The sequence below is a fragment of the Abramis brama genome, assembly GCF_963993115.1.
Source record: "Abramis brama genome assembly, chromosome: 21".
Taxonomy (NCBI): domain Eukaryota; kingdom Metazoa; phylum Chordata; class Actinopteri; order Cypriniformes; family Leuciscidae; genus Abramis; species Abramis brama.
In genome coordinates this window covers 14439181-14454647 of record NC_139983.1, presented here as the reverse complement: position 1 = coordinate 14454647, position 15467 = coordinate 14439181, and the positions used below count along the sequence as shown (strand labels likewise).

The 15467-nt window shown below is 36.2% G+C and overlaps 1 protein-coding gene across 1 annotated transcript in view; it reads right to left on the bottom strand.

The window, feature by feature from the left end:
* clmna (calmin a) overlaps positions 1-15024 on the bottom strand; it is a 28740-nt gene extending 13716 nt beyond the window's left edge. The window contains exon 1 of the mRNA XM_084097008.1: positions 14621-15024. Coding sequence (XP_083953134.1) covers positions 14621-14705 — 85 coding nt within the window. The 5' untranslated portion in view covers positions 14706-15024. The remainder of the gene's footprint in view (positions 1-14620) is intronic.
* Positions 15025-15467: the final 443 nt, after the last annotated feature.

Here is a 15467-nt window from a genome sequence, read left to right as displayed (position 1 = left end):
AATCAATAACTGTGGTCTAAATGCCATGATGGAATAATGACCCAACAGTCGAACAGGAAGTCTAGGCATGTCGCCACATACAAAGAGCTCAACAGCACAATAGTGCACATTCAGAGAGTGGCCAAGTTAAAACCATTTTTGTGACAACACATTTAATAAGACCATAAATGCTTCACAGCAGAGCGCTTTCTTAATAAAAATCATTTTGGCAGATAATTCATCATTCAATGTTAGGGTAATGTGACCGCTGTTAAATGTCTCCTTGAATTCAGCTAGTGCTAAATTACGTCAACTAAAACATTTTACATGTTTATCTATGTTTTCCATGTGACTACATATTCTTTAATTCAAATAAAAACACCCCCAAGTTTAAACATGTAATGCAAAGTTTAATGAAACAGTGTTTCCTGGCTTCCAACGACTAGTTCTTTCTGGTCGGCCCTAAAAAAGAGCTAATCCTTGCAAAGGATTCTTGTTACTAATGGCTGCTCTTGCATTACCAAGCCCAGTATGACATGCTGGGGGGTGGTAAAGTTTCGATCACCTACAGCGCTTTAGCTGTTTTTTCGAACCCAAACATAAATGGAGTCTGTTCACACTAAAATATGCTATTTTTAATGGTTGGTCTATGTACAATATGATGAGTCAATAATTAATAAATGGCTGATATTTAAATCCTGTACTACTTTGACCAAATACATTTTAAATCTAACACTCCAAAACTTTAATGCTAAAAATGACTATTGGCATAATATTATAATGTACAGTGTGAAAATGGATATTCATTTTGAACTAAATATTAAATTAACCTTAAGTGAGCATTTGATAATGGCCAAATTCTTCTAAACGTAAAAATAGATGAAAAATGCACATGCACAAATAAATACACAATGCTGACCGATAGTGATAAATGTTTAAAAAAAAATTCAGCCAAAAATATACCTTATTTATTTTGTTTTGTGTGAACGGTTTCTACAATATTAGATGATACACATTTGTGTACTGCATAAAATCATAAAAAAAAGATATGAAACTAGATAATAACTTTGATCTTTAGTGGAGCAATATCAATTATACAGTACTACAAAAAAATCCCTTTGTTGAAATCACAAAGAACATTAACACGCCAGCCTCCATTTCTTTTTCCCTGCCAAAGGACCTATAAAGCATTTCAGGCCCGGGGCCCCAGCCAAGAACACAGTCCTCTCCATCTTTCTGCACAGACCATGTCTGTTTAATGAGGGGGCCGTCTTCCAGCTCCAAAGAGCCAGCGCTCAAACAAAACAGGACAGCTTTGAGCTCTCAAGTGTGACAGACGGGCCTGAACTCTGTGTGTCTGAAGGTTCAACATGAGCAGAGCTGGAACCTTTCATGAGAATGTCTTTGTTAGGACTGTAGTTTGTTTTGCTGTGGTCAGCAGTTCTGTTTGTATTTATAAATACAGCATGTAAACTGATTAATCTTAAGATTTTTTCCCCCATGTTTTGCATTATGGTAATGTCAACTAATATTTCCTTAACTGTCATAAAAATAATGTCACAATGCAAAAACAATGAATGGACTTAAAAATATGCTTCATTTTCTTTGTGCAAAAATAATTATATATTTCTTTCTTTAGTTTTCGGTGAGAATTATGAGCCAGATATTTTTTCGAATGGTTTTGTGAGATCCACCCATAAAAATAACAAAAACAAATGAAGTATTTCCAACTCTTACTCCTTTTGAAGTTATCATTCATATAATAATATAAGTATCTGTGTTGCATATAAGATTAAGATCCCTTTATGGTTAATTTAAAACTTAAATTTGATGTTTAACAACAACAAATTGTTATTTTGAACAAAATGACTGCGCTTTCATTCTCTGTTATTTATTTATTTAAAGCTGCAGTCTGTAGTTTTTCCTCTTTGTCGTCATCTCTGTTCGAAATCTGCAATTGCAGTTATTCGCGGAATTATCAACTTTACGTGGGTTGTGCCTCGGCGTGGCACAGCACGGATGAATCCAGTGTTTTGAGGAGAATGTGCGGCTGTCAATCACCGCGCCGGTGTGGATACGGGCATTCAGAATCACAGATTCTACTTTTTGGAAGTATGACCAACATAAGAATTTTCACCGGAAAATGTCATCTGAACAAGTAAGTAACATCCACTTTTGTTCTGACCAACTAAGGAAAAAAAAAAGATTGCAGTAAATCGCGCCGATTAAATCTAACGATCGCTTATCATATCACGTCAAACCGTGCAAATTATACTTTGTTCTCAAATTGTTAATGTTTATAACATCAGCATTGCGTGACTACATTTAATGCCCTTCCGATATTTATCATATTTATCCCCGATTGCAGTCTCTTTTTTTCTGTAGCCACTCCGAAGTCTTTTGCGTTTTACAACGGGTGAATCTCCAGTTGTCACTGGTGATTGTTGTTTGAACCTTTCTGGATCCGCCATCAAATTGATAAGTTTAATTATATCAAGTGCTGTGAGAAAAGGCTATACATCTCCACCTCCAACATCCTCACATGCAACATAGCCTACTAGCCGAGACACCTTCTTTATGTGTACAGATGTGACGTAATTACGCAAAGACATGCTCGAATTTTCCCATGGAAATCCACCAGTACCACTGGAGTTAAAAACATTAATACAAGCTTACCGTTTTGAATCGAGCTAAGGCAAGCAGATAGTTTTGAACACTGGCTGGTTATGCACTTGCTCAAAAATGTATTTTGGATCATTTTTAACCCAAAAAAGTTACGGACTGCAGCTTTAATGTTTTATTTGTATAGGGACAGATACAATAAACATAAATAAAACTGTGACAACAGCCATTCAATGCATTTCATAGTGCTTGTTGCTAAACTAATTTGCAACACTTGTCCCTAGAAGGGCTTTTCCCCTGTGCATTAAGTATTTGAAGTATAATGATGAAAGCAACAGTTAATCCTCACAAAGGTGTTTTGCAAAACTGAAATTATTGCATTTACTGCAAAAATGTAAGTAAACATTGATTTTTTTTTTTTATAGAAATTGATTTTTCAAAGTGCCATCACTGATGGAGATTCTCTGTGTGAAGACTCAACTAATCAATAATAAAATCATTAATGAATAAACTGACTAATCAATAATGAAGCAGTCGTTTTCATTATTATATCTATTTTATAAACAATTTAATCGTTTAGTTGTTGCAGCCCTCAATGTTATTGTATTATGTCAAGGGCTTAATGAATTTAAAACATGACGGCTTTAGTGATATACTTAAGTTTTATTCATATGCCAAGTATTAGCTGATTTGCAATAATTTTGCCTAACAAAGCAAACTCTGCTCTATTTTCATTTCCCAGGCTCCACATATAACTTAATATTACATGGCACAGACACATTTTCAATTGGTCCAACGTCTACATTGCAAGATCCACAGAAGTTTACTTCAGATGACTTTATGCTACGATGACTGTACATGCTCTTTAAAATAATAATCCATAGTAAATCAATCAAGAAACAACAAAGCAAAGATATGTGCATGCGTCCATGAAAGCAATGTTTCATCCAAACAGAATGACATAATTCTTCTGGTGAAATGCAAATTCTGTGGAAGAACCTTCTCTCTGATATACAATTATCTCTTAAGATGCTCAGATTTGCAGAATATGATCAAATTCAGAATCAAATGCAATTAATTCAAAACCAACAGAATCACTTAAGTTATCACAAATCAGTTACCAGATTCATTATTGTTCAGGACTCTTTACTCTTTCAGTCACCTGATAAATTCACAGACTCTGAATCATGTGACTCTTATTTGCTTAACATGCAAAGAATGGTTTTGCCAAGTGAGATCATCCAGCAGGAAACCAACCATTCTTATCACCTGGCGACATTGTGAATTTCGAACAGGAGAGTTTCCCATATATAGTAGGAGAGGGGAATAAAATAGAAACCACTAGTCAATTATGTAGTCATGAAAATGGCTTCCAAAAGCACAACATTAGAGTTTGATTGATGGTGCAAACAAGGAGGTCTATAAACTGTTACCCGTCCCATTCATCTCAATGGTAGTTGATTGGCTGGTGCAGGATCAGAATTAGAAATCTGTTGTATAAACAGTTATCCTCTTCTGTGAAGCCTTGGGTAAGAAATCTGGGTGATCATTTTTGATGATGGTTTGAAATTTGACAAACAGATAAATACAGTGGTCGAATCATGTTTCTTTCAGCATCGACTACTAGCAAAAGTCAAACCTATTCTGTCAAGTAAATTTTGAAAAAGTAATTCATGCCTTTATTACATCTAGGTTGGATTACTTTAACTGTATTTTGGGATTAGCCAGTCAACTCTATCCCGCTTGCAGATAGTTCAAAATGTGGCTGCAAGACTTGTACCTAGTACTAAAAAACGGGACCACATTACACCGGTTTTACGTTTTTTTTTTTGCACTGGTTGCCTGTGTGTTATCGAGTACATTTCTAAATTTCTCTTTTAGAGTTTAAATCTTTAAACGTTTTGGCTTCTCCTTACTTTTCGTATTTACTGATTGAACATCGTCCAGTTTTGTCTCTCCGGTCGTCCAACCAGAGATTGTTGTGCATCCCGAAGTCAAAGCTGAAATGTAGGGGTGACCTCACCTTTTCGGTAGCAGCCCCCAGACTGTGGAATCTTCTGTAGTAGATCTCCACCATCACTATCTGTTTTTAACTTTAACTTAAAACATCTTTTTGATTTGCCATTATCAGTGAGGAAGTTTTATTGCACTGTATTTTAGTAATGATATTGTTTTGTCTTAGTGTTCTGTTTTTATTGTGCAGCACATTGGTCAACCCTGGTTGTGTTTAATGGTGCTGTATTGAGATTGAGTCAGTGGAATGACCGGCATATATTGGGTAACATTGAAGCACTGTGAGAAAAACAATCCAAACAGCATGGTTTCAAACTATCACATTTAGGTAGAATTTGCTTGAATTTGCTTATTTGGGTAGGCTACCAAATTAAAGGTGAGTTTAAAGGCATATTTAAAATTAAAAATGCCAATTGCAATGACATTTTTGCAAAAACATTTAAAACGTAAATCCACTGGCTGGATCAGCATTGTCCCCATATTGGCTTCTTTATAATATTTCAAATTGTACAAAATGTGATGGCACTGTGATTGGGTGGCCATGAATGACAACTTATCTGTCTGCATTTTGTTGTCCATTCTTTCTAGTTCACATTTATTAAAGGAGAAGTTCACTTTCAAAAAAACTTTTGCTGATAATTTACTCACCCCCATGTCATCCAAGATGTCCATGTCTTTCTTTCTTCAGTCGCAAAGAAATTAAGGTTTTTGATGAAAACATTCCAGGATTTCCCCCCATGTAATGGATTCTATTGGGACCCAAACGGTAGAAGGTCCAAATGACAGTTTAAGTGCAGCTTCAAAGGGCTTTAAACGATACCAGACGATGAATAAGGGTCTTATCTAGCGAAACGATCGGTCATTTCCAAAATAAATAAAAAAGTTTAAGTTTTATAAGCACAAACGCTCGCCTTGCTCTGTTCTGTGATGCGCGTTGAAGACGTCACGTAATACGCAATTACATTGAAAAGGTCACACTTGACGTGTTTACAAATGTGCGGAAGGAGGACCATATACACATTTTCAAATGTATTTGTGTCAGTTTATCGTTTAAAATGCCCATTTCGTGTGCGTATCCTGGGTGTTTTAATATTAAAAAGCCAAAAAGAACATTTTCTTCAGGACAGAAATTTTTCAAGCGTGACCTTTTCAACGTAATTGCGTATTACGTGACGTCACGAACGCGCATCACAGAACAGAGCAAGGCGAACATTTGTGCTTATAAAACTTAAACTTTTTTATTTATTTTTGAAATGACCGATCGTTTCGCTAGATAAGACCCTTATTCATCGTCTGGTATCGTTTAAAGCCCTTTGAAGCTGCACTTAAACTGTCATTTGGACCTTCTACCGTTTGGGTCCCAATAGAATCCATTACATGGGGGGAAATCCTGGAATGTTTTCATCAAAAACCTTAATTTCTTTGCGACTGAAGAAAGAAAGACATGGACATCTTGGATGACATGGGGGTGAGTAAATTATCAGCAAAAGTTTTTTTGAAAGTGAACTTCTCCTTTAAACACTATACTACAGTCAAAAGAAGGTCTCATGAAATATATTTAAATGGTCAAAAACTGTACTGTATTCATTTAAAAGATGGCACAAAGGATAATGTCACCAAGTCATGCTTCAGTTTTTCTAAAACTCTGAAAGCAGCCATTGTGAGCATGTCAATGTTTTCCGTTTAAATAAATACATTTAGATACGCTTCTGTCTCAATCCTGAGTGGGCTACACAGAGACCTGCTGCCCTTGTAGATGGAGAACTCTAATTGGAAAGCACTATATGTTTAGGTCACATTTCATCACATTCAAGACATATTTTGCATAAAGAAATAAAGTTTACTTTTAGAACTGTTTTTGCATTGTACCTTTCTGCTCATGCTGATTAAATAGATTTTCCACCCAAATTCTCATTACTGGAACGCATCCAAGTGTTTTTATCTTTTAAGGTTTGTAATAAGGTCTGTAATTAAAAATGATAGAGATAAGGTTTTTTTTGCATTATGGTAATGACAAACTAATATGTCCTTAAAAGCACGCAAGTGTTGCCGCTACAGGTCGCATATTCAATACAATAACAAAAGCGTAGCTAGATGACGCTGTGAAGGAGCAAGGAATGATGGGATTTGTCATCTTAACCTCCACTGCTGATGGAAATCAATCTGACGGGACTCACAAACCAGGTTCATGAATGAACGCTTGATCACATGATTTTATTTCATTCTAATGAATTAGCCGCAAGTAACGTAATGTTTAATGCTAAATTACTACTCATACAAGTCACTTTATTTGTCGAATTAAAAGGTGGGGTAACGCAGTGCAGTTTTACGCGTTATCTTTGGCGACAGAACCTGCTGCAAACGATAACGAATTGTCCATGGCGACTGTGCGAAACAACAACAGAGTGGCGTACTAGACGCTACAACTAGTACTTCCGCATTTTTTCATGAGACTCACTGTGTTGCCATGGTTTCTACGGCAGTAAAAGAGGAAACCGAGGATAACACGGACATTACGTCATTGACAGGCGACGCAAAGAAGAGGGCCGTTACACTGGTTAAAATTGCGAATTTCTCTGGATTTAAACATTGTTGGAAACATTTGGGATAATGCAAGTACACAAGTGAACAAAATATATAACACTGTGCTAGAGGTTTTTGGATATTTTAAAGGGATGGTTCGGAGTAAAATCAACCTAGTGTCCTTTGCACCATGACCTCGAGCCAAACACCCCCCCAGAAGCCTTTTTTCCCTTGGTCGAACATTATTAAAGTTAGAGCTTATTAAGAGATATCAGCCGAATGGCTTAGTGCAGGCGCTAATGGATCCAAGGATGTATCACGTAAATTACCCCACTAATAATGCCCAGAATGGTACCAAACTTCTACAGTAGTACAAATAGGTTCTGTACTCATAAAAGGAGGCATTGAAAAGTTTGTAAGTACATTGGGAGTTTATTTAAATAACACTTGCCTGATGGCTTATGCTACCGCTAACCCGGTCTTCGAGGTCACTTCCGTGATTTGGATCGAGGTCATGGTTCAAAGCACCCTAGGTTGATTTTACTCCGAACCATCCCTTTAATGCAAAAATCTTACTTATTGTGCCTTTAATTGACATGAAAATTGTTGTCACAATGCAAAACCTCTTTATCTTTGTGAGATTCACCAATAAAAAGTATTTTGCAGCACTTACTCCCAGATAAAAGAGGAGAACACTGAAGCATTTACATGCTTATAAAGGGATTAAATGTCACAATTATATTTTTTTAGAGGCTTAAGGATTTACAAGGTGAACAGCACTTTTCACATCAAACGAATCGTACGCATGTCACCGGAGAGGGAATGAGGGAACTAGTCAAGCTGTGCAATGTCAAGAGAAAAGATCTCCCCTCCAATCACAGATATGCAGAATGTATAAAGAGATGAAAAGACTGGGTGAACGAAGAACAGCACAAACATATTTTTTGTAAAAACTTATTTTGAAAAACATATTTTAATGGCACATAAAATCAAAAAAAGATGTATTATCTCAGTTTTGTAACCCTGGAGCATTTAGTTCTGAATATCAGCAGAAGGGGTGTTATTGTTGGACAATGGCTATTATCTGTCAGCCGAAAGAATTTAATTAATCCCTTCGCAAAAACTCTACTTGACACCAAGAGACTCTTATGCAAGAGCAATTAGAGCTTGTTTCTCTCCTTAAGCAAGTTGCGGTGAACAATGTAAAACTAACAATATTTCAAAACTATCATGGGAAAAAAAAACATTGACTCTTGACGGTTTGTGTATCATGAGAACAAAACCATAGCAATCCAAAAATATTCAGTTTTAGAGACAAAAGATGGATGTGTGATGAACAATGCCATTCATTTAAGTCCAAGTCATTACACCATTTGCTTTAGAACGAGACTTTTATCATCTTTCTATCAAGATGACTGGCTAATCAGGAAAACCAGGCTGTTTAGACAATGAGACTACTTATAAAGCTGACAGAAGAACACTGAGCCTACTATTCATCTTTCATCACCACAGGTCTGTGCCAGCCGCCAAAAACACCCGCAACTAATAAAACAACTTTCTTGATGTTATCATTACCTAAAACAGAAGAAAAAAAAGAAAAAAAGAGTTCAGTAACCATCAGAAAAGGCACAAGTGTACAAAAGTGAAATGAATCTAAATTTCAAGTATTACATTTTTCTTTTTGGGAAAGTATAAAAATAAATGTTGACATGAAATTTTTTTTGTTGCTTTCCCATGCAAAACTCACCTCCATAATGCAAAAAGCAGTTGCTATAGAGTTGCTAATGTGTGTAAACACTGGTGACTTTCCTGTGACTTTCTTTCTTCTTTGGAACATTATTTTGAGAAATGTCTTCTTCTTTTTTCAAATACAATGATAGTCAATGGACAATGTTTTAGACAAGCTAAATGCCAAAGTTTTGTACCATGACTTAAGAAAACCAGATGTGAACAATACAGTGATTATTTCATTGGCAACCATCACTAATAAATTGCACACTGTCTCCATTATATAATCAATATGAAAATCTAAACACATGCTGTATACAAGAAATAGGCCTACTTACAAACAGCACACCATAAACATCTTATAAGCAGAGCTTGATTAAAGTAATCCTAAAGTAATAATTTTCAGATTCACCAGTAACTGGCCTGGAAACTATAGAGTTAACCAAGCTTACATAATTTCTCAGCTGCAGAGGTTTCTAGCACTCAGCTGCATCCTCCTTACATGCAGCCTATGTCAGGGAGGCCAGTCGCTCATGCGTGCAGGAGAAAGTGCCGGCTAAATATAGATAATGATACACCTACAGCACGGCTCTCCTCCACCGATGATGTGGCTCTAGATGTTCCAGAGCCAAACAGAATCCCTCAGATCTAAAAAGGAGGGTCATGGGAAATACCAGCGACTTCCCATGGTTTCCGAGTTCCTTTCTGCACTATAATAACTTCTATCTGAGACTCTTCAGGTAATTCCAAGAACATAACTATGCTTGAAGATAAACAACAGGGAAAGCACGTTTCAAAACGTTAATCACCTTTGCTAATGCTAAAAATGCTAATTCTGTCATCATTTACTCACCCTCAAGTTGTTTCAAACCTGTATGAATTTCTTTCTTCTGCTGAACACAAAAGAAGATATTTTGAAGAATGCCGGTAAACAAAAAGTTGATGGACCCAATTGACTTCCAAAGTATTTTCCCCCCATACTATGAGAGTCAATGGGGTCCATCAACTGTCTGTTTGGTTACACATATTTTTCAAAATATCTTCTTTTGTGTTCAGCAATTTTGTGCAGAAATTCATACAGGGTGAGGTCTTGAAGGGGTAGTTAATCCAAAAATGAAAATGTTGGTATAGATATTCATATCTGTTCCATGAAGAAAATAAGTCATAAAAGTTTGGAAGAGTAAATGATGAGGGTGAGTAAATGATCCCTTTAACCAAACAACATGCCACACAACAGGAATTAACTACTTAGATTTCATCATTTCATCGTGTTCTCTGCATAAACAGGGAACAGAAGGGAAGAGTTTTAAGTGAGGCTAAATTTGTGCTGAGTGGATATCGGAGTAGCTTCAGCTGCCCGAGGAAAATTACAGATAAAAACAGGAGAATAACGGAAAAGACAGGGAGATAGTGTTCTGATTTTTCTGCAAACTCAGTCTTCTACCCTACGGTCAACTCTTCCTGAAAAGCCTTCTAATGTAGACCAGCGTTTCCTGAAAAAAAGTGCCTAAAAAGTATGCAAGTGTGCATGTGAAACAGGGAAGGAGGGGGTACTTGAGCAATTTCTCATTCAACACTTCATATGAAAATATGTCCTGCTTGACAACTCATCCAATGAGAGTCCAGTATATTCGCACTGATCTCTACTTTATTGCACTTTTTCTACTCTAGTGCACACTGGCTCTGTTTCAGCACTTCAGAACGCTTCAGCAGATGTCCGACTCTTATATGTACTAAATATTGCTATCATCAGCAGCGCTCTGCTTTGTGGCAAGTTTATCACCATTTTAGAAGATTTTTAGACCTTTATGATAAAAAGCACTTTATCACACAGACCAAGAATACAAAGAGATGCTTTCCTTGTAGCATACGCTTCAGTCTTCCTGCTTTATTCAGTCTAAATAAGGGGAAAAGCACACACAAAAATCTAAAATATTGGCATTTGTAATAATACGTAATATGTGCATAACTTGATTGTTTCTATTATGCATTACATTTTAGTATTTTAACAGTGTTGTTCAACAAAAGCAAATTATTACTTGCTTTTGATACTTTGTTTGAACCAATTATTATTATCTCATTGTTATTATACGTTTTTAAGTAATTTATAAGTCGATTTTATTATTACACAAAAAATCTGATTACTCGATTAATCGTCAAAATAATCGACTAATTACTCAATTGCTAAGACAATAATAAGTGACAGACAGCCCTAGATTAGTCAAAACATTTCAAAATACAGCCGTCCTGCATTGTTGTGCATTTTGTTACTTTCCAGTCATATATTTTGTCATTAAAGATTTCATAAAATAGTGTTAAAATATTGTCTCGTGAACCCAATATTGTGTAACGTCTCGTGAGCTAAGTGTATCTTCCCACCACTAATAAAATGTAACTTGTACAAAAAAAAGAAAAAAGCCACTAGCCACAGTGGCTGGTGGGAAAAAAGTTAATGTAAGCCCTAATACTAGGAATTGAGAAACTTATATTCAATATAGGTATCTGATTTAGTTTTAGGCCTCATAAAATCCTCATTGATAGTGAAGATATCAACTATTAGAATACAAGAAAAATATTTATTTCACTCGCATAACACAGTGCACAGATGTCAAAATAATCCTCAAAGTGATATGGCAATCATGAAAAAGAGCGAATATACCACAATGATCAACTGTAACTACTATCTCTGTATCAACAATAAAAAAAATATTTCAATAGTTGTCACCAAATATTGTATAGTGGAACATGTGTGCATGCTTAGATATGGATTTTGCCTCCTTTTCAAAACAAACCTGCAGCAGACATGCACTGAGATCAGTCTGCATCCCAAATTATCTAGAAGCTCTCAAGGGCCTGCAGACTATTGCATTGAAATTCCAGAGGTCCAATGCAGAGGGCATTGCTCTTTCATTGAAGACAAGATATTATGTAATCTGCTTCCAGCATCTGTTTTCTGCAATGCTTCATTTATATTCTCCAGTAATTTCTCTGCTACTAAGCCCTATACATCCTAAATCCAAGCCACATTACATCCTAAATCCTATTGCAATGAACAGCACTAGGGCACAGAAGCAGCCTAGAGGCTTTATATTCAATTTGAAAGTTTTCAGAGAGCTACTTTACAGGCTCTAATGTTCATTTTCTCACTTCTTGACATGTATTTAGTCATTCATAGTCATGAAACCTGCGATACTAAACACATATAACAGCCTGAAATGCCACCGGCCAACACTGAGCAGCGATTAACGGCGCACATTAAAGTAATTGATGGCAAAGCCGAGAACATGCACAATCAGTGGTGTGTAAAACTCCTGCTCATTAAATCAATTCTTTCCAGGGCAACGATTTATTCTTGTTTATGCGTCAAATAAGTTGGACCGAAGGCTGCTTTGCAGGTGAACAGTCACATGCAGACTATATTCAGATAACTGTTGCTTCCCTTATCTAGAAAGTTGTCTCTAAAAAAAAATAAAAAGGGCGAAATTCATTCAGTCTTTTTTCAGTGACCCATTGGTTCTGCATCATGATCAACAGATTTAGTAATTCAGTCAGGATGATTGCTTGGTTGTCTGAACTTCTCAAATGTATAGGGGTCTTCTATCAGCTGTCAAGTTACTAATCATACAAAGTACTATAATAATAACTATGGCAAGCCACTGTAACATTTATTCCTTGAAACTAACTACTTGTTACTCATACTTATTTTATATACTTATTTAATAATAGAAATTATCCAACAGTGACTAGAATATTTTTCAATTTTACAAGTCCATATTAATACTAACATCTCACTAGTATTTTATGCTTGTGCACAAGTACATATTTTAAAAAATTGACTAGATGGTGGGTTGCCTGTAATCTGTCTTATTTCAGACAGTTAATAACAAACAACAAGTAAAGATTACTTCAATAACAAAATCTCAACATACAAAAGAACATTCTTAAAAAGAAAAAAAAAATTCTTCCTTTTTCCCAAAAGCCAATTCAATATTGTAAAGAATTTTTCCATATAACTGAATGGTGTTTCTTTTTGTTACTAATATAATAAATGGGTAAAAGACAAGAGTAACTCAATTTAACTGACTCAATCAAAAAATAACAGTCGAAAGCATAGCCTTTCAAAATAGACTTCATTGGATAGCGTACACGAATGCGAGCAGTTGACATGCATTCTAGAAAGTTTCATCTTTGTCCAGGGTCTGAGCTATTTTTCTCCAGAAGTTATGACCGATAAAAATGCCTCTGTACGTATTTTAAATTAAAGTGGAAGCTATCTCATAATGCCTTTACACAGTATTTTGTTGTTGTTTTCCATCTCTTTAATTTAGTTTTAATTTTATATTGTGAAACAACCTTGTGGAACAACTAGGGATGTAACAATATATTGTGTCACAATATATAGCGATACAAAATTGCAACAATATGTAGCCTATCATGGATAGTGACAATCTGTATTGTGTTTAGTTCACCCAAAATGAAAATTTCTGTGTGAGAAAAAAGTTAAAGTTTACAGAGTTTTAGTGTCAGTACTAAATTAAACTACTAGGCCTATATATATAATGTTGAACATAATATATAATAATTCAGTGGGGTGATATTTGTGGTTCCTGATAATGCCAAATGTCTTACGTTACCAGTAAAAAGTGGCCTACATTATTTTAAATAGCCTATATCTAGTCAGTGACAGAGTGCAAGCGTATTCGTCTGAAATAATTCTGTATTTTCAGCCTCAGAATCATGAATATTTGTATTCTGGTGTCACTATTTTCCTGTACATTGGTTACCAGCACCAAGTCCAAGCCTATTAATTTACACCCACAATGAAATTCCAAATTTAGCATTTTAATCAACAGTAAAAAAAATTGTTAACCTTTTATGTCTTGGAGTATTGCAATAATATATCGTTACACCCCTAGGAACAGCTGATTTGTGTAAAACAAGTTCAATGCGCACGTGCGACCTGCATGTAGAAAGTTACAAAGATCGGGCAGTGCGCATACAGTATGCATATACTATTTTGGTGACGACATTTGCATCATGTGCAAATTATGTGTATGCGGACCCTTGCATACACATAAAAAAAAAGTACATTTAAGAAACCGCACACAAGTACTAATCTGTCTTAATTCCAAGTCAAATAGGTTTCAGCAAATTAAAACACTGACACGTCATCTCAATAAAAAAAAAATCTACATCTGTCAACTGTGTTGCATTGGCAATGGCTGCTGTTGCTAGTGTCACTGGAAATCACCAGCTATCATTGAAAATGAATGATGTCTGAAAAATGTCACTGCAAATCGTTGACAATGCCCCATAACAGCTAAAGCACAGTGCTAATTGAAGTAAATATATCTAAACTACTTAAACTTGTATAAGAAAATAATTAGTTGAACTCACTATTTAAATTCATTGACCATTCCTTCTATCTAAGTAGCCTACTGAATAGTTAGCCTATTAGTGAGACTGAAAAATATAAAGTCACTAGGCTACTAAATTAATTATAAGCTAATACTTAGAAAAAAGGTATGAGTAACAAAAATAGATACAGCACGTTAAGGAATGCATGTTAAATTGGCTTGCCATAATGGAACACTAAAGCGCAACGCTATTATATCTATATTGTTACATGTAAATGTATCTCTTTTTCCCAGCGAGAGGTGAATGGAGACATTGGATCAACTCCGGTTACTTCCATACCAATGTTCGTGTCTTCGTGATCATACTCTTTTACCCATCCCATGCCTCCAGCACTTACCTTGCAGATTCTGCACTCGGATGTCGCTGATCTGCCCGATCAATTCCTCCCGTTCAAACCAATCATCCCACTCGTGTCCCGCCATCTGGATCAAACAGCGAGTTGCTCGTTATATGAGGCTCTCGTCCCGTGATTTCGGTAGATTTCTCTCTTATAAAGTGCTCTGTGTGGCGGGTGGCCAGGCGGTGGCCATGAGTGGAGTTTGTGGGGGTTTCAGGGGTCTGTATCCGAAGAGATGCTGGTTTTCGGCTCCCGCATTGCTCCAGTAAAGTTACTTTAATTCCTCGTGACGCACAGGAAAGTCTCTCCAGCGCAGCTTGGAGGAGGAAAATAAGAGGGAAATGTGTGAGGAATAACCACCTGGTTAATGTTTGCAGGATTCTCTGTCTGTGCACGCCCACACTACCTCTGATACTCTGATGGCTCTGTCTGTCTCTCTCTCTCTCTCTCTTTCTCTGTCTCATGTTTGATTCTTGAACGAATCATTGTTTTGAACTGATTCTTTTTTCCCCAGCAGAACCGATTGGCGAAGCGAAGGCCAAACTGAAGTGCGAACAATGGAAGCATGTTTAAATCATGATTCTCTTTCAGACAGGGCTTAGATTAAGCCAGGGTTAGGTCTTAGTTCAATTAGGGCATTTAAGTAGCTTTTATAAACGTGCCTTGAAAAAAAAAAAAAAACAGTACTGGTGTATATCTTGGGACAAAACAATGGCAGTGACACATTTGAAGATATGTCTGTACCAGTGGCGGAACTAGAGTTTTATACATGGGGTGGCCAGGGGGTGGCCACTGCTACTTTCGGGGGTACACAGTGCACACACACACAGTGGAAAAGCATGTGGAA